This window comes from Epinephelus lanceolatus, chromosome 9 (assembly GCF_041903045.1).
Source record: "Epinephelus lanceolatus isolate andai-2023 chromosome 9, ASM4190304v1, whole genome shotgun sequence".
NCBI lineage: Eukaryota > Metazoa > Chordata > Actinopteri > Perciformes > Serranidae > Epinephelus > Epinephelus lanceolatus.
Genome location: NC_135742.1, coordinates 45,580,166 through 45,603,732, shown reverse-complemented (window position 1 = coordinate 45,603,732; position 23,567 = coordinate 45,580,166). Strand labels below are relative to the sequence as shown.

The 23,567-nt window shown below is 42.9% G+C and overlaps 1 protein-coding gene across 7 annotated transcripts in view; it reads right to left on the bottom strand.

Annotated features, from left to right (window-relative positions):
- The window catches only part of cacna1ba (calcium channel, voltage-dependent, N type, alpha 1B subunit, a), a 775,969-nt gene that overhangs the window by 291,120 nt on the left and 461,282 nt on the right, over positions 1-23,567 (bottom strand). For all 7 annotated transcript variants that reach the window (XR_013492059.1, XM_078170996.1, XM_078170991.1 and 4 more), the window contains one exon: positions 1,701-1,797. Coding sequence is in view for 6 of the 7 variants with exons in the window: in XM_078170996.1 (XP_078027122.1) it covers positions 1,701-1,797 (97 nt within the window). In the remaining variant the exon portion in view is untranslated. The remainder of the gene's footprint in view (positions 1-1,700; positions 1,798-23,567) is intronic.

Genomic DNA, 23,567 nt, shown 5'->3' with positions numbered 1-23,567 from the left:
ACAGGGTGGACAGTAAAAAAGATAAAATGGAGATGAGAGGAAGCAAATAAAGACTAGAAAATCCCTTAACGGAGAAGAGGCTTAACAGTAAAACTACTGACACATTATGTTCAGCAAGATATCACATCTGTTGGGGGGAAAACATAAGATCTCTGTCATCATAAATGCCTGCAGCAGTATATTATTAACAGCAAAACTATGTAAACACTACACTGCCCCAGTGTGACTCTGTTTCTGGGTGCAGGCATATACTGACGGTTCTTCAAATGGAGACAAACAAACTCTCAGTGGGTTTCAAATCTGCTGTTTGCCTTCTTTTGTAAGCATATAGATAACCAATTTGTGCATTTGCATTTCAGACAAGTGTAAATATACTGAGCCTGTTAACAGCTGATGTGGTTTCTGCTAATCTCATTTAAAGTGAACATATACTAACTGAGGGACGGCACGGTGGTGTGGTGGTTAGCACTGCCTCACTGCAAGAGGGTTCCTGGGTCGATCCCAGGAGCGAGCCCTTCTGTGCGGAGTTTGCATGTTCTCCCCGTGTCAGCATGGGTTTTCTCCGGGTACTCCAGCTTCCTCCCACAGTCCAAAGACATGCAGGTTAGGTTAATTGGTGACTATAAACTGCCCGTAGGTGTGAATGTGAGTGTGAGTGGTTGTCTGTCTCTATATGTCAGCCCTGCCATACTCTGGCGACCTGTCCAGGGTGTACCCCACCTCTCGCCCAATGTCAGCTGGGATAGGCTCCAGCCCCCCACAACAGCAGTTACGGAAAATGAATAAATGCTACATTCCATATAGATAGATAGATTTTTCTTTCTTTCTGTCAGCAGATCTCAACAAAAGACAGAAGACAGAAACCAATGACTGTAGAATGTAGTAGGAACCAATGAATTTCTACTCTTAAGTACTGCGTGTGTATATACAAAACCTTATATCTCACAGTATTCCTTTGTGCCATAGAGCTCCACTGATTCATGATGAATCGAAGTAAAAGGGGTCCTTGTTCACCAACAGCAAAGCTATCAAAACATCCTTTTTACAAACTCTCACATAACTCATGCAGTATAATTTAAGTCTAATATATCCAGTTATATGCTCAGTTCTTACCCAACAGACACCCTTTATCAATAGGGAACTGAACTAAAAGTAAAACTTATTTATGCTCTCTTCAAAGCCAGAATCCTTTGACAGAACGACTTTGGTGTCTTAGTTCAGATTCAGCAAAGTCACACAGTAACCACAACCGACCCACTTCAGGCAGCAGCAGACCAGCAGCTCCTGTGTTTAGCGAGGCAAATTGCTGTTTTTGTCAATGACGTCTGACTTTAAAGAGAGCATAGATAAGTTTTCCTTAGTCCGGTCCCATTGGAAAACGTTCTCTTTGGGAAGTACTGAACATATGACTGGATGAATGAGACCTGGACTATACTGCATGAGTTGTGTCAGAGTATGTAAAGAGATGTTTTAAAATTGAGTTGCTGTTAATAAATGCAGATCCCTTTTACTTTACTACATAAAGACTTTCCTTTTTTGGATTTTCTGCTCATCAAATGTTTTCTTTCCAAGTTCAACACAACACGGGGTGAGTAATTACTATTTAAACAGTCTTTGGAAGGGTGAAGTATTCCTTTAATCTCAGCCCCAGTAACTTGGCTAAATAAATTAAAAAGCAAAAAACAGCACTGGTGCTGAACCTTGAGTTTTGGCAGACGTTTGATGGTCTTGAGAGGCCTGAGCACTCGCAGAACTCTCAGTGACTTGATAGTGCTGATGTCTTTGCCTTTGGTCCCCCTGTGGAAAACAAACACAGTTAGACCACATACACAATTATTTTCATATGACATGTAGTTCATCAGATCTTTTTCTGCATTACTAATATTATCAATAAACAGCACATGTTGGATGAATTGGTTTTTTTTTTAAATAACTGTATCATACTTGTAGCTATGTTTGAAATGTGGCATGATGTAAATAAGATGTATTGAGAACAGTTAGGTTAATGAGGCACACAACAATATGCTTTCTGGATATCAACTAAAATACCTCCATAAGAAGTCAATGTTACATTCAGAGCAGGATTCAAGACGTGGTTAGCCTAGCTTAGCATAAAGACTGGAAGCAGTGGGAAACAGCTTCCCTGGCACTGTCTGAAGTTAAAAAAAACGCAGACCAACACCTCTAAAGCAAATCCTGCCTAAGAGTTATAATGTTTATTACTAATAATTTATTTTCCAAATCTCTGGACTTTTTCTGTATTAAACCAAGACCTATCCATGATCTTTCCCTCTCTTAGTATGAGTGCCTAAACATGACCATGAAGAGGTTTAATAATGTTGTGGTCACCAAGAGTGGATGTTGTACTGCAAGATCAGATATTTTAGTGGACAACAAATTAAATTCGTTGTTAGTCAACACTGTACTGATAGATTAAGTATCAACGTTTTCTGACTCGCCACATGTCAAATAACTTTTCCTCATTACATTACTAAAGAATGTAATCCAGGCAGCATTGTTTCCTTCAAAACATATTTGCTGTTACAAATGTTTAGGGTATACAGTAACATATTCGGTGTTTATTGAGGGCAATAGCTCCTGATAGGGTCTGCCAAGGGAAAGTGGTCCCAGTCGAGCAGCCAGATTAAGTGCAATTCACAGACCCTACATGACTAAGCATAAAAAGAACTCAGCATCTTGCCCGGAAAAGGGAAACTGGGGCTGGAGCCATACATGAGAGGGGATTATCTGGTAGCTGGACATTGACCCATGGGACTCTGCCAGGCACAGCCCGAAAGAACAACATGTAGCTGTGGGCCCACCCACCACTCGCATGGGTAAGTACTGGGGTTGGGTGGCACCGAAGGCACTGAAGACTCTAGGGATGTGAAAAGGCTTATCTTTGGCAGGGAAGGAACCAAAACTGGTGCAGGAAGTGGAGCAGTGCCAACCAGAAATAGCTGGGCTTACCTCTAGGCATAGCATTGGTTCTGAAACCAAGCTCCTGGAGAAGGGTTGGACCATTTCTGGACTCTGGAGGGTTGGAGGTGCTGAGCAGATGTGGGGATACTCAGACACTTCCTCTCAGTCACTGGCAGTCACATAGAGGTGACCCTCTTGTTCCCCAGAGAGAACTCTGATACAGCAATGCACTGCCAGGGGATCCTGACTGTTGTTTGTGCCAATGCACTAAGCAACAGCTCAACAACCTGCCTGTTTACCAGAGGTGTTTTTTTGTTGGACTTTTGTGCTATCCATGTATTGGTCATAACAAACACTATGTTTCAGCATAGGGTGGTTTATGAGTGTACTGGGTACCACAACACTCTAGGCCAGTGATTGATGTTCGACAATCTGTGGCCGTAGGTTGAAACACTTGGGTGAAATTTAAGCAGTACTGTCAACAGATCATGGTGGTGAGTTTGATAAGATGTCAGGGAAGACTGCCAGACAGACCTGGTAAAACCAAAATGTGTAGTGAGGGTGAACTGGGAACTGAGGCCCCTGTTTGTGAGGTCCTCAACACCCATCTCCAGAAAAAAATATCCATGCATCCTGGGGAAAAATGAGGACATGGAATCCAAGTCGGCTATGTTCAAAACCTCCATTGTGGAGGCCGTTGCAAAGAGTTGTGGTCAGGAGGTCAACTGTGTAAGGCGGTAACCTAAGCAACTGCTGGTGGACACCACTGATGAAGGACGCCATCAAGTTAAAGCATCGGAGCCTTTCAGGCTTGGTTGGCCCAGGGGTCTCCTTAAGCACCAAACAGATACTGGTTGGTAAGATGGGTTGTGGCTACACTGGGCACTAAAGCTGGTGTAGGAGTTCCAGGAGGATATGAAAAAGGATTCTCACCCAACGCTAGAGTGTGGTGGTTGCTGCCTGTTGCCTCTCTTGCTAACTAGCCAGATAGCTGCTCCTCTCCTGGCGGTCGACTTCACTGGGGTAAGTTATATTGCCTCACGTGTGGTCGGTTTAGCTGTGGTTGACGGTCGCTGTGGTTCCGCGGATTGGTGTCCCTTCACAGGGATTACTGTCTGACAGGTTAGTCTCTGAGAGGTCGGGGGCTTCACAGCTCCCAGCCCGATCTGTGTGTGTACGTGTGTGTGTGTGTGTCCGACGAGTCGGCTGTACTGAAGTGTATGGCATAAATCGGTCAAACCAGAGCAGCATTGTGTTTTTGTTACAGTATTAAAAACACACATAAGTGGCAGTTACTAATTACTCGCTTCCTGCTCTTCCGTATTTTGAGATTGTTTTTGCCGCTCAGCACTGCGATTGGTCGCCTTCGTGCGCGTCATGGTTACCCGTGACAACAGTAATGCCACCTAAAAAGAACGAGGAAGTCGAGGAGATAAAAAGGGCGCTTGATTTCATGTCGGAGGAGAGATTGCTACTGTTTCTAAGCAGCAGAAAATGATAATGGATGAGTGAAATCAAGGCTCTGAAAAGTCAGAACGAGGGGAAGGAGAAGAGGATTGCCAGTCTGGAGAGCCGTGTAGCAGATCTGGAGCAGTATACCCCCATGAATGACATTATTGTTAGTGGGTTGGAGACCAGACCCCAGTCCTACGCCAGGGCAGTGGCAGGGGCAGACGGGGGGGAACCAACAGAACCTGACATGGGGTCTGTGGAGCAACAGGTGACTGCCTTTTTCCACAGCAAAGGCATCTCCATTGACAGCACAGACATTGAGGCATGTCATCCTCTACCATGGAAAAAACAAAAGTGACAAACCTGCCATAATAATCCGCTTCACCAACAGAAAACACAAAAACGCACTCCTGAGACAAGGAATAAAACTGAGGGTAACTGATGTTTTTGTGAATGAACACCTAACAGAAAAAAAACTTTCTAAGGAAGCAGAGGAAAATCCAGTCTACCTGGACAACAAACTGTAAGATATTTATCAAGCCTAACGGGTCACCTGAGGAGGCCAAAGTACTGAACATCAGATACATAGAAGAGCTGGACAACTACCAATGACCCCAGAGCACACAACATGAAATCTGCTAACTAGATTAACACTGTGTGTGTTTTTCTGAACTGAATGACTATGGATTCTGGTGAAGAGATTGACTGTGTAAACGGTACATTATATGGAAATGAGGATAAAGATATGTGTAATGATTTGAACTTTAAAACATTCAAATTCACTGACCATAATCTGTAGGACTTTGAGACATTGACCCTGAAAACAATGATTTTAACAATCTAAACAATAACTGCAGCTACTACTCAGAGGATCAATTCAACAAGCATACAAAATCAGGTCAGGGGTTATCAATCATCCATTTTAACAGCAGGAGTTTATACACTAACTTTCACAATATCAAAGAGTACTTAAGTCACCTAAATAAGCCATTTAATGTTATAGCCATATCTAGCCAAGTACTGAAAGGGGTGTGGATTTTGAGATGAACGGGTATGAACTGAATAAAGCTGTGTTCACACCAGAACTGTTTTTTTTTCGCTGACGCTCAGTTTGCCTCTTTGATATCGCTTCATCGCTCAGTTGCAATCGCTCGTCAATGTGACAGAAATCAACAGACTCGCTTTTTCGCTTTGATGACGTCATTGAAGCGATCAGGGAATTTCAGGGAGGGGGGGTTCTTGACTGTCATGACATGTCAACTTCATTAAAAGTATTGCTGCAAATTAGAAGCAACAATACATGTAAAAACACACAGAGACAATACATCTGTGATCAGTTCCCTAATTTAATTTTAACAATTTTTTCAATCTTCTCCAATTTCTCGTTTTATTTTATGGAAGTGATCAATGTAAGTGCACTTGTCCTAGAGCCGCCACGACAGTTTTTATAATGCAAATAACTCTGTTTAGATAAAACCTACAAGCTTCTCTTCCTATGACTTTTAATAAAAATGTGTCTTGTATGTTTTCTGAAACCTTTAAAATGAAACACACTAAACTTTATACCTCCGACCGCGGCAGACCGCTGCTGAAAATTATACATTTTGATACATAGGCCCTACAGGTGGCTATACATATATATTGCAAAACTCTGTAAAAGTACACCAAAGCATACATTTTCGTTTCCAAATATTTATTTGAAAACAAAACCATTCATACGGTCAATAAAAAAACATTTTGTTAATAATAAAAAACAAATCTCAACAGTTACCGCGCCAGCCGACGGGACTGTGGCTGAACCGCTTCCAATGTTCATTCATTCATTCAGTCGCATGTTCAGGGTGTGTGTGTGTGTGTGTGTGTGTTAGTATGTCAGAGAGGAGGAGTATCAATAAAAAAATGTTTCCATTAACTATTTAGGTGTTTATTTCTTTTATTCTTATTTTTTTTAATTAAAATGTGTAATATAGCCAACAATATTATACACCAAAAGTTAATCTAATTTATTATTGTACAATGTATTTAGCAAATCACCACTTTCAACTGGAGACAAAAAAAAAAAAAAAAAAAGGAATTATCAAAAGCTGACAAATAGTGTTAATTAACTGACATGAGACATTGGAGAGGTTGTCAGTTCTATTCTATAGTCTGTAATATTTTTTTTATTTTATCATAACTTCTCGGAAATTACTCAAATGCAATTTTGGTGTGCTTCTGAGCACACGGGCAGCATAAACAATGAAGTTACATACAGTACAGACCAAAAGTTTGGACACACCTTCTCATTCAGTGCGTTTTCTTTATTTTCATGACTATTTACATTGTAGATTCTCACTGAAGGCATCAAAACTATGAATGAACACATGTGGAGTTATGTACTTAACAAAAAAAGGTGAAATAACTGAAAACATGTTTTATATTCTAGTTTCTTCAAAATAGCCACCCTTTGCTCTGATTACTGCTTTGCACACTCTTGGCATTCTCTCCATGAGCTTCAAGAGGTAGTCACCTGAAATGGTTTTCCAACAGTCTTGAAGGAGTTCCCAGAGGTGTTTAGCACTTGTTGGCCCCTTTGCCTTCACTCTGCGGTCCAGCTCACCCCAAACCATCTCGATTGGGTTCAGGTCCGGTGACTGTGGAGGCCAGGTCATCTGCCGCAGCACTCCATCACTCTCCTTCTTGGTCAAATAGCCCTTACACAGCCTGGAGGTGTGTTTGGGGTCATTGTCCTGTTGAAAAATAAATGATCGTCCAACTAAACGCAAACCGGATGGGATGGCATGTCGCTGCAGGATGCTGTGGTAGCCATGCTGGTTCAGTGTGCCTTCAATTTTGAATAAATCCCCAACAGTGTCACCAGCAAAACACCCCCACACCATCACACCTCCTCCTCCATGCTTCACAGTGGGAACCAGACATGTGGAATCCATCCGTTCACCTTTTCTGCGTCTCACAAAGACATGGCAGTTGGAACCAAAGATCTCAAATTTGGACTCATCAGACCAAAGCACAGATTTCCACTGGTCTAATGTCCATTCCTTGTGTTTCTTGGCCCAAACAAATCTCTTCTGCTTGTTGCCTCTCCTTAGCAGTGGTTTCCTAGCAGCTATTTGACCATGAAGGCCTGATTGGCGCAGTCTCCTCTTAACAGTTGTTCTAGAGATGGGTCTGCTGCTAGAACTCTGTGTGGCATTCATCTGGTCTCTGATCTGAGCTGCTGTTAACTTGCGATTTCTGAGGCTGGTGACTCAGATGAACTTATCCTCAGAAGCAGAGGTGACTCTTGGTCTTCCTTTCCTGGGTCGGTCCTCATGTGTGCCAGTTTCGTTGTAGCGCTTGATGATTTTTGCGACTCCACTTGGGGACACATTTAAAGTTTTTGCAATTTTCCAGACTGACTGACCTTCATTTCTTAAAGTAATGATGGCCACTCGTTTTTCTTTAGTTAGCTGATTGGTTCTTGCCATAATGTGAATTTTAACAGTTGTCCAATAGGGCTGTCGGCTGTGTATTAACCTGACTTCTGCACAACACAACTGATGGTCCCAACCCCATTGATAAAGCAAGAAATTCCACTAATTAACCCTGATAAGGCACACCTGTGAAGTGGAAACCATTTCAGGTGACTACCTCTCGAAGCTCATCGAGAGAATGCCAAGAGTGTGCAAAGCAGTAATCAGAGCAAAGGGTGGCTATTTTGAAGAAACTAGAATATAAAACATGTTTTCAGTTATTTCACCTTTTTTTGTTTAGTACATAACTCCACGTGTTCATTCATAGTTTTGATGCCTTCAGTGAGAATCTACAATGTAAATAGTCATGAAAATAAAGAAAACGCATTGAATGAGAAGGTGTGTCCAAACTTTTGGCCTGTACTGTATATATGTATATATATACAGTCAGGTCCATAATTATTTGGACAATGATACAGTTGTCGTCATTTTGGCTCTGTACACCACCACAATGGGTTTTTAATGAAACAATGAATATCTGCTTAAAGTGCAGACTCTCAGCTTTCATTTACGGCTTTTTTCAAAAATGTAGTATGAACCGTGTAGGAATTACAACCATTTCTTCACACAGTCCCCCGACTTTAAGGGCTCATAAGTATTTGGACAAATTAACATAATCATCAATTAAACAGTCAGTTTTAATATTTGTTTTGCAAATCCTTTACAGTCAATGACTGCCTGAAGTGTTGGACACATAGACATCACCAGATGCTGGGCTTCTTCCCTGGTGATGCTCTGCCAGCCCTTTACTGCAGCCGTCTGCACTTCCTGCTTGTGTTTTGGGTGTTTTGCCCTCAGTTTTGGCTTCAGCAAGAGAAACGCATGCTCAATTGGATTCAGGTCAGATGATATGACTTGACCATTACAGAACATTCCTTTTCTTTGTCTTAAAAATGTCTTTGGTTGCTTTTGCAGTATGCTTCAGGTCATTGTCCAGCTGCACTGTGAAGCATCGTCTAATGAGTTTTGAAGCATTTGGTTGAATCTGAGCAGATAATGTAGCCCCAAACACTTCAGCTTTCATCCTGCTGCTCTTGTCAGCAAGAGAAGACTTCGCTAGAATAAATACAGAGGGTTTATCACAAGATGTAAACCATTGGTTAGCCTTGAAAATGGAAGGCCAGATTAGAGTTTGTCAAAAACCATCTAAAACGCCTGTACAGTTGTGGAACAGCATACTAAGGACAGATAAAACAAAGATCAACTACCAGAATGATGGGAAGAGAAGAGAAGGAAGAAGGGAAGGAACTGCTCATGATCCAAAGCACACCACCTCATCAGTGAAGCATGGTGGAGGTACTGTTATGTCATGGCCATGTATGGCTGCCAGTGGAACTGGTTCTCTTGTATTTATTGATGATGTGACTGCTGACAAGAACAGCAGGATGAAAGCTGAAGTGTTTGGGGCTACATTATCTGCTCAGATTCAACCAAATGCTTCAAAACTCATTAGACGATGCTTCACAGTGCAGTTGGACAATGACCTGAAGCATACTGCAAAAGCAACCAAAGACATTTTTAAGACAAAGAAAAGGAATGTTCTGTAATGGTCAAGTCATATCATCTGACCTGAATCCAATTGAGCATGCATTTCTCTTGCTGAAGCCAAAACTGAGGGCAAAACACCCAAAACACAAGCAGGAAGTGCAGACGGCTGCAGTAAAGGGCTGGTAGAGCTTCACCAGGGAAGAAGCCCAGCATCTGGTGATCTCTATGTGTCCAACACTTCAGGCAGTCATTGACTGCAAAGGATTTGCAACCAAGTATTAAAACTGACTGTTTAATTGATGATTATGTTAATTTGTCCAAATACTTATGAGCCCTTAAAGTCGGGGGACTGTGTGAAGAAATGGTTGTAATTCCTACACGGTTCATACTACATTTTTGAAAAAAGCCTTAAATGAAAGCTAAGAGTCTGCACTTTAAGCAGGTATTCATTGTTTCATTTAAAACCCATTGTGGTGGTGTACAGAGCCAAAATGATGACAACTGTATCATTGTCCAAATAATTATGGACCTGACTGTATATATATATATATATATATATATATATATATATATATATGTATATGTATGTATGTATATATATGTATATATATGTATATATATATATATATATATATGTGTATATATATATATATATATATATATATATATATATACATATACATATATATATATATATATATATATATATATATATATATATATATATATACACATATATATATATATATATGTATATATATATATATATATATATATATATATATACACATACTCCTCCGAGAACCGTCACCTTATCATGGTGGAGGAGTCTGAGTGCCCTAATGACCCTGGGAGCTATGCTGTCGGGGGCATTTTGCCCCTGGTAGGGCTTCCCATGGCAGATTGGTTCTGGGTGAAGGGTCAGACGAAGAACAGTTCAAAAGACCCTTCATTGATGGAAAACAACAGGAGAATGTGTATCCGGCCCGGAGGGTTACCGGGGCCCCGCCCTGGAGCCAGGCCTGGGGTTGGGGCCCGTGGGCGAGCACCTGGTGGCCGGGCCTTTGCCCATGGGGTCCGGCCGGGCCCAGCCCGAACCAGCTACATGGGCTCATCCCTCTGCGGGCCCACCACCCGCAGAGGGATACAGAAGGGAGTGGTGCATTATGGATCGGACAGCAGACCAAGGCGGGGGCCTTGGCGGTCCGATCCTCGGGACCGCCAAGCCAAGGAGAACAAGATCAAGAGGTTTGTGGGCCGTTACCTGACACAAAGAGAGAAATGTGAACGGCTCGTTTCTCCTCTGACACATCATGTACCTGTGTGCCGCCATGGCTCGGCTGTTCAGGTATTTCTGGGCAGTCATGAAATCAACAAAGACGAAATTATTGGACCTGGAGCCGGACTTCTCCGTCGCCGGTAAGCCCTTATCTTGCGCCGTATTTGACAGGAATACGGCATCTGTGACCCCCGCTCAACCCACAACCGGCAGGATTCGCCTTTTGTTTTTGCTGCTGGTTGAAATCTGTACTCGCACAGCATGCTCCTGAATGATTTGTTTTGCTTGCGCAAAACTATTTTTAGTCGCAAATGCGAGTAAAATGCTTGCACCGTAGAGCTCTGTGGAAAACAAATCACTGTAGCATATATAAACAAATCTAATCTACAAGTAAAGAGAAATAAATAATAACTTTCACTGCTTAAAGATACTCAGTAGCTCAGCTAATACCTGAAATGCCACTGGATACAAACCACTGCAGCAGCATATTGTGTGCCAGGTGGCCAGCGCATGCCGTTATTGGACAGCGACACTCACCCTCTTGCGATTGGACTTTGAACTTATCCCACAGTAGTGGTACCGTGAGGTACCGTAGTACTATGGTACTCCAACAATGCTAGCGCGGGTGGCAACCAATCATGCGGGACATGGTCTCAATTTGAGACGTGACGCGTGAAAAGAGACAGAAATGCTGTGCAGTCCCACACAATGCGGGACGTCTGGTCACCCTACTTAGCCACTCGCAAGCAGCAGCTAGTAGGGGGCTCCATTAGGGGGGATTCCAACGTGTTATCGTTGTTGCAGTGTCTTAAGGGGTTCCATCGTATTATCATTGATATGGACCAATGTCAGCCGTCTCTGGGGGCCCCCTTCCAGCTCGGGACCCTAGGCAATTGCCTAGTTTGCCTGTCTGGTTGCGGTGGCGAGCTGTGGCCGCAAGGCTGCTGGGGCCAGTCGCGGCGGTAATCCCCGTACCTGCTGGTGGACACCAGAGGTGAGGGGAGCCGTCAGGGTGAAGAAGGAGGCCCACAGGGCATGGTTGGTCTGTGGGTCTCCAGAAGCAGCTGGCGGGTACCGGCAGGCCAAGCGGAGTGCAGCAGCGGCAGTCGCAGAGGCAAAAACTTGGGCGTGGGAGGAGTGAGGCCATGCAGAAAGACTATCGATCGGCTCCAAAGAGGTTCTGGCCAACCGTCCGGCGCCTCAGGGGGGGAAGGCGGCAACTTGCTCACACTGTTTACAGTGGGGCGTGGAGATGCTGGGGACATTGTCAGGCGGTGGAAGGAATACTTTGAGGAGCTCCTCAATTCCACCAACACGTATTCCAGTGAGGAAACAGAGCCAGGGGTCTCGGGAGACTGTCGTCCAATTTCTGGGGCAGAAGTCGCCAAGGTAGTGAAGCAACTCCGTGGCGGCGGAGCCCCGGGGGTGGATGAGATTCGCCCTGGATATCTCAAGGCTCTGGATGTTGTAGGGCTGTCCTGGTTGACACGCCTCTGCAACATTGCGTGGACATCGGGGGCAGTGCCTCTGGAGTGGCAGACTGGGGTGGTGGTCCCCATCTTCAAGAAAGGGGACCAGAGGGTGTGTTCCAACTACAGGGGGATCACACTCCTCAGCCTACCCGGTAAGGTTTACTCCAGGGTGCTGGAGAAGAGGGTCCGGTCGATAGTTGAACCTTAGATTGAGGAGGAGCAATGTGGTTTTCGTCCCGGACGCGGAACTGTGGACCAGATCTTTACCCTTGCCAGGGTGCTGGAGGGGGCATGGGAGTTTTGTGGATTTGGAGAAGGCTTAAGACCGTGTCCCCAGGGGTATCCTGTGGGGGGTGCTCCGAGAGTATGGGGCTGATGGCCCCTTGCTAAGGGCCATCCAGTTCCTGTACCGAAGGAGCGCAAGTCTGGTTCGCGTAGCCGGCAGTAAGTCGGACCTGTTCCCGGTGAGAGTTGGACTCCGCCAGGGCTGCCCTTTGTCACCGGTTCTGTTCATAACTTTTATGGACAGAATTTCTAGGCGCAGCCGAGTGGTAGAGGGTGTCAGGTTCGGTGAAGGGAGGATCTCGTCCCTGCTTTTTGCGGATGATATGGTCCTCCTAGCCCCATCGAACAGTGACCTCCAGCTCTTGCTGGGATGGTTCGCAGCCGAGTGTCAAACAGCTGGGATGAGAATCAGCACCACCAAGTCTGAGGTCATGGTCCTCAGCTGGAAAAGGGTGGATTGCCCACTCCGGGTCGGGGGGGAGGTCCTGCCTCAGGTGGAGGAGTCTAAGTATCTCAGGATCTTGTTCACGAGTGAGGGTAGGATGGAGTGGGAGATTGACAGGCGGATTCGGGTGGCGTCAGCAGTGATGCAGGCGCTTAACTGGTCCGTTGTGGTGAAGAGGGAGCTTAGCCAGAAAGCGAAGCTCTCGATTTACCGGTCGATCTACGTTCCAACCCTCACCTATGGTCAAGAGCTCTGGGTAGTGACCGAAAGAACATGATTGCGAGTATAAGCGGCCGAAATGAGTTTTCTCCACCCGGTCGCTGGGCTCAGCCTTAGAGATAGCGTGAGGAGCTCGGACATCCGGGAGGGACTTGGAGTAGAGCCACTGCTCCTCCACATCGAGAGGAGCCAGTTGAGGTGGTTCGGGCATCTGGTAAGGATGCCTTCCGGACACCTCCCTTGGGAGGTGTTTCGGGCATGTCCAACCGGGAGGAGACCTCGGGGCCGCCCCAGGAGGGATTACATCGCCCGGCTGGCCTGGGAAGGCCTTGGGGTTCCCTCTGAAGAGCTGACGAAAGTGGCTGGGGAGAGGACTGTCTGGTCTTCTTTACTGAGGCTGCTGCCCCCGCGACCCGGACCCAGGGAGGACGACGAGTTGGCAAGTTTAAAACCTCTACCACAATATACAATATGTCTGTTCATGTCAGCTTCACCAGGCTTTCAAGAAGTAGGATTCACGCCAATTGTAAATCCTTGTAGCCATGAATGCTGTGTTCAAGAGCAGCCTCCAGTTTTAATGCTAGAAAAAAACATGTCATCCAACCATAACTGAAGGTAAAAGTATTTCTTGGTGGGGGTGGGGGGGGTGGGGTGCTTGACTGTCATGACATGTCAGCTTTTAAAAGCAACAATAGATGTAAAAACACACAGAGACAATACATCTGTGATTAGTTCCCTAATTTAATTTTAACAATTTTTTCAATCTTCTCCAATTTCTCGTTTTATTTTATGGAAGTGATCAATGTAAGTGCACTTGTCCTAGAACCGCCACGAACCATTTGGGTTTTTATAATGTAAATAACTGTTTAGATAAAACCTACAAGCTTCTCTTCCTGTGACTTTTCCTAAAACTGTCTTGTATGTTTTCTGAAGCCTATAAGTTACAAAATGAAACACAATAGACCTCTGAGCATTTATACCACTGACCGAAATTATACCTTTTGATACATACAGGTAGGCTATAGATATTGCAAAACTCTGTAAAAGTACACCAAAGCATACATTTTCGTTTCCAAATATTTATTTGAAAACGAAACCATTCATACGGTCAATAAAAAAACATTTTGTTAATAATAAAAAACTAATGTAATCTCAACAGTGACCGCGCCAGCCAGCGGGACTGTGGCTAACCCGCTTCCAGTGTTCATTCATTCAATCGCGCGTGTGTGTGTGTGTATAAGTATGTCAGAGAGGAGGAGTATCAATAAAAAAAAAGTTTCCACTAAATATTTCGGTGTTTATTTCTTTTATTCTTAAGTTTTTTTTATTAAAGTGCTAATAGGCCTATAGCCAACAATATTATAGACCAAAAGTTAATCTAATTTATTATTGTAGAATATATTTAGCAAATCACAACTTTCAACTGGAGACACGGTGCAGCAGAGCAGCAGCAAAAAAAAAAAAAAAAAAAGGCATTATGAAAAGCCGACAAATAGTGTTAATTAATTGACACAAGACATTGGAGAGGTTGTCAGTGCTATTCTATTGTCTGTAATATTTTATTTATTTTATCATAACTTCTCGGAAATTACTCAAAAATGCATTTTTTGTGTGCTTCTGAGCACACGGGCAGCATAAACAATGACGTTACATATGACGTTGCGCTGCTTGGAGGGGCGCTGTAATCCTGGCGGTCCTACTGTTAAACTCAATTAAAAAAATGAAAGCTAACTAAATAAAAGATGTCTGGTACATTCAGGCCTACCAGTTTGTAGAACAGTTAGAACATGAGGCTGCACTGCAACGTACAAATCACTCCTTCTCGTGGCTGCCTGCGCTTTCCCTGTCCTCGCGACTGCAGCTTGTGCTCTCTACATCTACTTCATCGCCACTGCTGTACACAATTTAAAAAGTACAATACCCATAATTCATGTAAGAACTGCTGCAGCCAATGTGCAGCCGGCGGGAGCTGCAGGACGACTCAACCACCATGATCAGTTTTTAATGTTTTATCAGGCAATAACTACTCCAGAGTCTGCTCTAGTGTAATTTTCGAGACAGTTAGGGCAGGGTTTGGGATTCGGGACAACTGCTTGGATTTCGGGACTGTCCCGAATTTTTTGGGACGTCTGGTCACCCTAGGACATTTTCATCTCCAGCCATCCTTTTCCTTATCTCACTCATTAGGCTGCTATAAGAAAAGTCTGCAACCAGGTGACTGCCTGCAGAAATTGTTGCCTATAATTGCGACTTTTTTTTCATAAAATACTGCTGATTCTGATTTCATATAACACGCTAAAGTAGACATGTAGGCTATATAGGCTACAATTACTGATGGTATCTGTAATATAATCAACAGCTTTTTTCCTAAAATACTGCTAGTTCTGTGGTGTTGCCTAATGCCTGCGGTGCGCTATAGGAGCAATTATCACTGTCAGTGCGTTTGGGGCTTTAGAAACATGACATAGTCTGCCGGGGGACCTCCTATAATACACCGAGCACCTTCTCTCCTTCTCCTTTGCTAACATTCATGTCCTGTCACTACATCTCGCTAACTCAGCTCTACTGCATGTCACTAACTCGGCTTCTTTTCCAGAGCCTTTGTACTCCACTGTCTGGCAGGTTTCCTTGTATCACAGCTGTGCCTGGATCGTGTGACGTGGTTGTGCTGCTGCCGTGGTCCTGCCTGATGCCTCCTATTGCTGCTGTTGTCATTAGTCATACTTCTACTGTCATTATACACATATGATTATTGTCACACACATATACTGTCATATGTTAATATATACTTTTGTACTTTTGTGGTACATACAGTATTGTACCACAATAGCCATAATTATTATTATAATATTATAACTTAAATTAATGTTGTTGTAAGCTTCTGTCGTTACCGTCTGTCCTGCATCTCTCTCTCTCTCTGTCTGTCTCTGTCTGTCTCTCTTCATGTATCATTTTGTCATATGGATTAATGTAAATTTATTATGCTTATCTGTTCTGTACGGCATCTATTGCACGTTGGTGCATCCTGGAAGAGGGATCCCTCCTCAGTTGCTCTTCCTGAGGTTTCTACCATTTTTTCCCCCCGTTAAAGGGTTTTTTGGGGTTTTTTCCTTATCCTCTGTAAGGGTCCAAAGGACAGAGGGATGTCATATGCTGTAAAGCCCTCTGAGGCAAATTGTGATTTGTGATACTGGGCTTTATAAATGAAATGGAAATTGAATTGAATACAAATGGGGATGTCGGAGCACACTCTGCTTAAAGGCACTAAAGAAATTGCACTTGTTCACATAACGTGATGGAGGAAGTTGTGTGAAGAATAAAAAAAAAGAGCTTGAGAGAGAAGCTCAAGTCCTTCTCAACTCAGCAGTGCTGCCCTCAAACAACCTGCCTTTATTTAAAACATTCTGTTATATTATTTGTTTTTTATGTGTTTACCAGGGTTGTACCTCACTCAGAATTATGTCAGTCAAATAACATTTGGCAACTCAGTATAAATGTTCACCTATTTGTTTCTATTTTACATACAGACTTTGAGAGTTTGAACAGGGTTCAATGGGATGCTCAGTGTGACAGTGACATTCATATAATGTAGTAAACAAGCTAACTGTGCTAATGACGGATTGAAAATGTGCAATATTTTTTGCGAACACTTGATATCATTCAAAAGCCAGAGATTGTATCGTATTAACGACTGCTTGACTTGAGGGAATCTTAGTCAACTAAGGGGTCTCCAACTGATGATTTGAATGTCCAGATTTCAGGGGGCAGCCCTGATGTTTACCCAGGGCACCCTGGAGAGCAGTTGTAATACTGGGTGGATACCCTAGTGTAACAATATCAATTGAATTGTGGTGTGGTGTGGTGTTCTCTTGTAAGCCCGAGTAAAGAGAAGATGGAAAATATGTTGGATAGAGAGCAAGTGCCTGTAAAGACAAATGACAAAAAAGGCAGCAGTACTGAAAATCCCAGCCACAGACAAAGGATGAGCTAAAAATCCTATGCCATATCAATAGTTCTTTAAAATTTTCCAGAAAGCATCAAATGTGTGGGCCTGTATCTTTTGATAGGCCTGTGCTGTATAAGTACTTCAAAGAGCCCTGCAAACAATAATAAGAAACAAACTTCAAACATGGGGAGAAGCATCACCACATCATAAAACAACACAAACACAGAGCCAACATGATGGACACTGTTTGAATACAGCTGCAAAGCATAGTAATTGTTCCTGCTTTATGTTTTTCATTAGTGTCTATCAGTTTATTTCTCCTCCACTGCAGCACTCAAATGGACCATTCAAATGAAGCTCAGCGTAAGTTCAATCAGGAAGACCTTTCTTATGCTTATTCATTCACAACTCTCTCCATCCCACTCCCACTGTTTCCTCTAATCAGGTGGCCATGGGTGTTCACTCTTCTAGTTATCCAATCAAACTTTGCCATGATCTCTCTCAGCCAATCAGGATGCCACTGCAAAATTTTAAATCTGCTCTCTCCTCTGCTGCTGTCAGCCATCATTCTAGGCAGAATCTTGGTGCTGGCAATAGCTCACCGCCCTCCTCCACCCTGGTCACCTCCAGCCATCGTATCCAGAGTCCAAGACAAGCTCAACAAAGGCTCATTCCTCCACTCATCCAGATCATCAGCACTTCTGCATCTTCTTCTCATCGCATCTTCACCAACTCTACCACCACCAGCGTCTAGACCCGGGCTTCCCTATTTTACTATGGATTCATCACCCTCCTTAAATCATACCGTCTCTATGGGGTCTAATTGCCAAAGACTTTTCACATTTCCCATTCCTATGTGCACATGTTAATAAATATTCTTTTTACTATAAAAACGTGTCTCCTCTGATTGAAATAGTTTTACATTCAAACACAAGGTTTATGTTTTTACACCCTACAAACTTGAGTGTGTTTGAGTGTTCCATCAACATAAGAACTTTTGTTACTGAGATTTTGTATGCAAAGTAGTCCAGACCTCCATCTCCCCAGCAACATCTTCCAGTTCTTTCCACCAGTTGTAAGTGCCTAGAAAATATGGGAGGGAAGGGAGGAATCCAGGAGGCTTTCTTATTAAATGCTTAAACCACCTTAACTGGCTCCTTTTGACTCAAGAGAGTAGCAGCTCTCCCGTGTGCTTCCTCTGCATGTCCCAGTTCTTTATTATATCTCCAATGGTAAGCCCAGCAACCCTATGCAAACCGAAGGCTTCACAGCGCCCTCTTCACCACAATGGTCCAGTACAACCTACAACACAACTGAAGGCACACCTTAAGGGTTTCTTAAAACAGACCAACATGACTTCACTGGAGGAGGCAGAGTTGGAGAACTCAAGAGAGGCCTTTCCTTTATCTCTGGCAGAGGTCTCTGACATAGTTAAGAATTGTTTTAGAGGCAAGGCGCCCCGTGTGGAAGAGATCCAGAGATGCTGAGGGCTCTAGACATTGTTGTAATGTCTTGGCTTATATGAGTGGAAGTGGTTGATGAGGGGTGGTGGTTCCCCTTCTCTAAAAAGGGGCAGGAGAGTGTGCACCAATTATTGTGGTATAACACTACAAAGCCTACCTGGAAAAGCTTATGCCAGAGGATGCTGACTGATTGCGACCCCACTGTAGTATTTAGGGGGCCAAGCCCATGGTTGGCGTTTCCTACCAGCGGTGCTAGGAACCCTATTGTTTTTGTAAAGATTTTTATAGTTCTCTATTTTTATTCTTCCGTTGATAAAAGTGGTGCTGCAGGCTAAACCGTGCAAGGGAGGGTGGTGCAATTTGGAGGGTTGGTCCAGACCCCTGCACGTACCTCAGACGCAAAAAAATACATATGTCCGCCTGCAGGGAGCGCTATAACCAAGGCCAACGCGTTTTGGCCTATAACTCCCACACCGTATGTTGTACATTCAAAAACGTTATATCCCCAGATTCCCTGAATAGAGCTGAATCACTTTGCAATGGCTATGCCCACTTCCGCCTATAATTTTTTCCCGCAAAATCGCAAAAACTGGAAAACCTACTTTTTTCAACTCCTCCTTGGGATTTTGTCTGATCTGCATGAAACTTGGCACGTACACTCTTCACCTGGACCTGATCTAAAGTTATCAAAAGAATTTTGTTTCGTCAAAAATTCCGCAAATTATTATTGAACAAATTTGTGTAGCTAGCTATATAAATGTAAACTATTGCATATCTCAGTCAAACTTAATGCTATCAACACCAAATCTCAGATCCTTAGTTGGCATGACACTGTGAAGGTATGAGCCGAATTTGGCCACTTCCCATACAAATATGGGAAGTTTATATCTCTTAAATGGCTGCACCCATTTCTACTAAATTCAGTCAGTATGATGTAGGGCCATTCCTGAAGCCATATATTGAAGGTGGTCATGACTGTTCAATGTGGGCGTGGCTTATTATAGGATAAACAACAAACATTTACTATAGCTGAACTCTTATGCTGAGGGCTGTGAAATTTATAGGGTACATATAGAACAGGACACAGATCTTCCATACCAAAAATTGTGCATATGCTCCACTAGGTGGTGCTATAACGGATGCAAATGTGTTTTTGCGTGTAACTTCCACATTTTAAATGACACATTCATAAACATTATATCCATGTGTTCCCTGCATAGAGCTGGGTTTTCTGACACAGGCCCCGCCCACTTCTGCTGCACATTCTCTTTGCTAATTCGCCACATGTCCAAAACCTACTTTTTCCGAACTCCTCCCACAGTTTAAGCACCACCTGCATGAAACTTTGCACATAGAATCTCCAGATGTGTCTGATCAAAATTTATCAAAAGAATGTTGGCACTCCAAAAAATGTGCTAGTTATAATCAAACTATTTTTTTTGCTAGCTAAAAAACACATATTGTTTCATATTTTGGTCAAAATAAATGCTTTCAACATCAAACTTAAGTCACTTGTTCCCGAGGTCATCAAGAGGCTCTATGCCAAATTTGGTGCAAATCAGCCTATAGGTGTCGCTATAACAGATGCAAATGCGATTTTGCCTGTAACGTCCACATTTTAAACAACACATTCATGGAAATCAATGCAATGTATTTCCTGAATAGAGGTGGGTCTGACATAGGCCCCGCCCACTTCTGCTGCAGTTTTCCCTTGCTAAGTCACCACATATCCAAAACCTACTTTTTCGAACTACTCCTACGGTTTAAGCGCCATCTGTGTGAAACTTTGCAATCTTACAAGATTTGAACAAAATTTGGTGACTGTGATGTGGGGTTACTCCTGAGGCCGGACATAAAGTTAAGTAATAATTGGTCAAAGTGGGCGTGATTTCTTACAATAAATCCAAACTGCCACACATTCAGCCTTTCACACTTCCAGCGCATTTCCCATTACAGCAAATACCGCGGCTCGGACGTCGGCCCGCGTCCCTGCACTCGTCCTGAGCCCATCGTGCTTCGGGGCACTTCTGTGGGCTCCGTGGGGCACGGGGGCCGAGTTGCGCGGGGAGGCTTGGCCCCCGTTCATAACTGCTTGCAGTTCTAGTTTTTATTATTTTTATTTTTAATATTATTATTATTATTATTATTGCTTGGACTAAACCTAAATGTATGACGACCTCGCTGACTACCCTTTAATTGTCTCCTAGGATATTTTCTGAAATTCATTATGCTGAAGAGTTCCACATATTGCTCCAGGCTCTCTAGAAGCCCAAAGGAACCCCAGACTACACTTTGAGAAATACTACAATTAGCTGTGGGGTGACAAACAGCATGGCATCCATCTGATGATCTGATATCTTTCCACGTGCCCTTGTGAGATCCCTCCAACCTGATCTCGCAGAAATATGTGAAATGACCACGACCTCTTAACACTGCATTCCGTGGTGGCAGCACGTAATGGGTTGAAATTACATGCCGGTACCACGGAAACAATGCCAATGTAAAGTCAATTAAGATCCTTTTTCGTGGTGGACACACGGATTCCCTGATTTAATAACGTCACGTCAACCTCGTTGTCCTCAATTATCTTTAACATTCCTGTATACACACTAAAACACGGAAGTGTCCTTGATAACTCAACAATATGACAGGTCAGTGTCAAGGCCATAAAATAAAACAAATGTATTTTGCCAGCTTTTGATAGCGTAGGGCTTTAAGAGCATTGTGCTGTGGGCAGATGGGGCACATTCCACTACTGTTTTGTAGCTACTGTCTGTGGGCTTCATTCCATTTCAGATTGCCGTCCGTCTGCCATAACAAATCCAAATGTCACTAATGTCAATAAAACAAATGTATTTTACCAGCTTTTGATAGCGTAGGGCTTTAAGAGCATTGTGCTGTGGGCAGATGGGGCACATTCCACTACTGTTTTGTAGCTACTGTCTGTGGGCTTCATTCCATTTCAGATTGCCGTCCGTCTGCCATAACAAATCCAAATGTCACTAATAAATAGATGAATAAGAAGAAAAAAAATAAGGCTGAGCACGGAAGAACCAGAGAGGAAACACCATCACATGGAGCCGTCCGCCCCCGGCAACCTGGCCACCCTCCACTCCACCAGGGGAGAGCGGACTGCCAAACCCGCCATCACCCACCCGCGCCCCCCCCTCATTTTTAGTAACTATCTACGGTAAAAAAGAAAACAACAAGCAAAGAAACAAATAAAAATCATTATATATGCTGGGCCTTCAAAGTGCTCTCTGAAACTAGACCTGGCATGGCTTGTGTCCAAAAATGAAAACATCAAAACTTTGTTGTAGAGCTAAACCAAATACATCATTGGAAAGGTCTTAACCTGGAGAGTAACACGTCAGTATGAAGATTCTACATGGCTCCTGCTTTCAGCCATTGACCTTTGAACCTTGACCTCAGTGCATGTTTGAGGGCTTATAACTCAGCAACAAAAGGGGGTACAGACATGGGACCAACTGTTATAGAGAGCTCTTGACCTCAACTATCATGTGAGTGTGGTCAACAACTGGGGGTGCTGTCATATATAGGTAAAAAATGGATAAAATTAATTTTCACCCATTTATAAATTAGATATTTAAAATCTGATTACATAAGTGTGTTTACCATCCCCTTAAAGTCCACAGTAATCTCAATTCAGTGTAATCTCAATTCAGTATTTACAACACTTATATTTTTTAAAAACTACAATTCCCTGGGACCGCGCCATGAAGTTTGACACATATCAGCAACATAGTTGTAGTTCTTCTGATTTGCAAAGTAGGGTTCTAAATAGGGTTGTAAAAAGATATATCTACCCAATATATCTAATGTCTAGTAAAGCCGAACTAGTAATTACACTGCACCTAGATGAACTATGTTAAGAAAAAGTAAAGATGCCGGCTAATTTTAATTTTAGCTAGTATGCTAGAAACGACGATTTTGGGACGGTAGGTTTTTTGCGGCTTGTAAAACAGTTGTAAAATAGGGTCGTAAAAAGATAGATCTCCTGAATATATCTAATATCTAGTAAAGCCGAACTAGTAACGACAATGCACCTAGATGAACTATGTTAAGAAAAAAAGCAAGGGTGTTGGCTAATTTTAGATATTTTAGATAGTACTCTAGAAACTGTGTTTTTGGGACGGTAGTTTTTTGTGGCTTGTTGTAAAATAGAGTTGTAAAAAGACACATCTACTGAATATATCAAATGTCTTGTAAAGCTGAACTAGTAATGACACTGCACCTAGATGAAATATGTTAAGAAAAAGTAAGGATGATGGTTAATTTCAGATATTTTAGCAAGTTCTCTAGAAACTGCGTTTTTGGGACTCCGGTTGTAGAGTGGTCAAATAGTGTCGTAAAAAAGTAAATCTACTGAATATATCAAATATCTATTACAGCCGAACTATCATGTTATTATTATTTTTAATTGTGGGAAATTATAACAGAGGAATATATTTGCCTTTTTAATATCAAGAACACTTTCGTGTTGTTGTGTATACAGGACGTTACTGAATCAGGGAATTCATGTGTCCACCACGAAAAAGGATCCTAATTGACTTTACATTGGCATTGTTTCCGTGGTACCGGCACATAATTTCAACCTATTACGTGCTGCCACCACGGAATGCAGTGTTAAGAGTTCGTGGTCATTTCACGTATTTCTGTGAGATCAGGTTGGATCCCTCTGCCCCAGTCACAACCACATGCAACAGCTTCCATGCTCCGATGCACATCCGTCTAGCATGCATTCATAGTAACACAGAAACAGAAGGTTTTTGTTTTTTTTGACCAAACACTCACACAGTTACAATGAGGGCTAAGAGAACAACCACATAAGATATTCTGAAAGCTTTCAAAGAATACCCCTCAACACCCAGATGTTTATAATAATAAAGCAAGAGAAAGTGAAATGGGACTCCTGGGGCTAGAATGTGACACAAGTCTGTTTGACACTTAGAGCTTTAAAGGATGTGAATGTTCAAATGATAATGAGGACATCTGACTTAGATGTGGCTGAGGTCATGACTGTTCATCATTTTCCTGGAATGAGAACAGAAAGCTTGACCCTG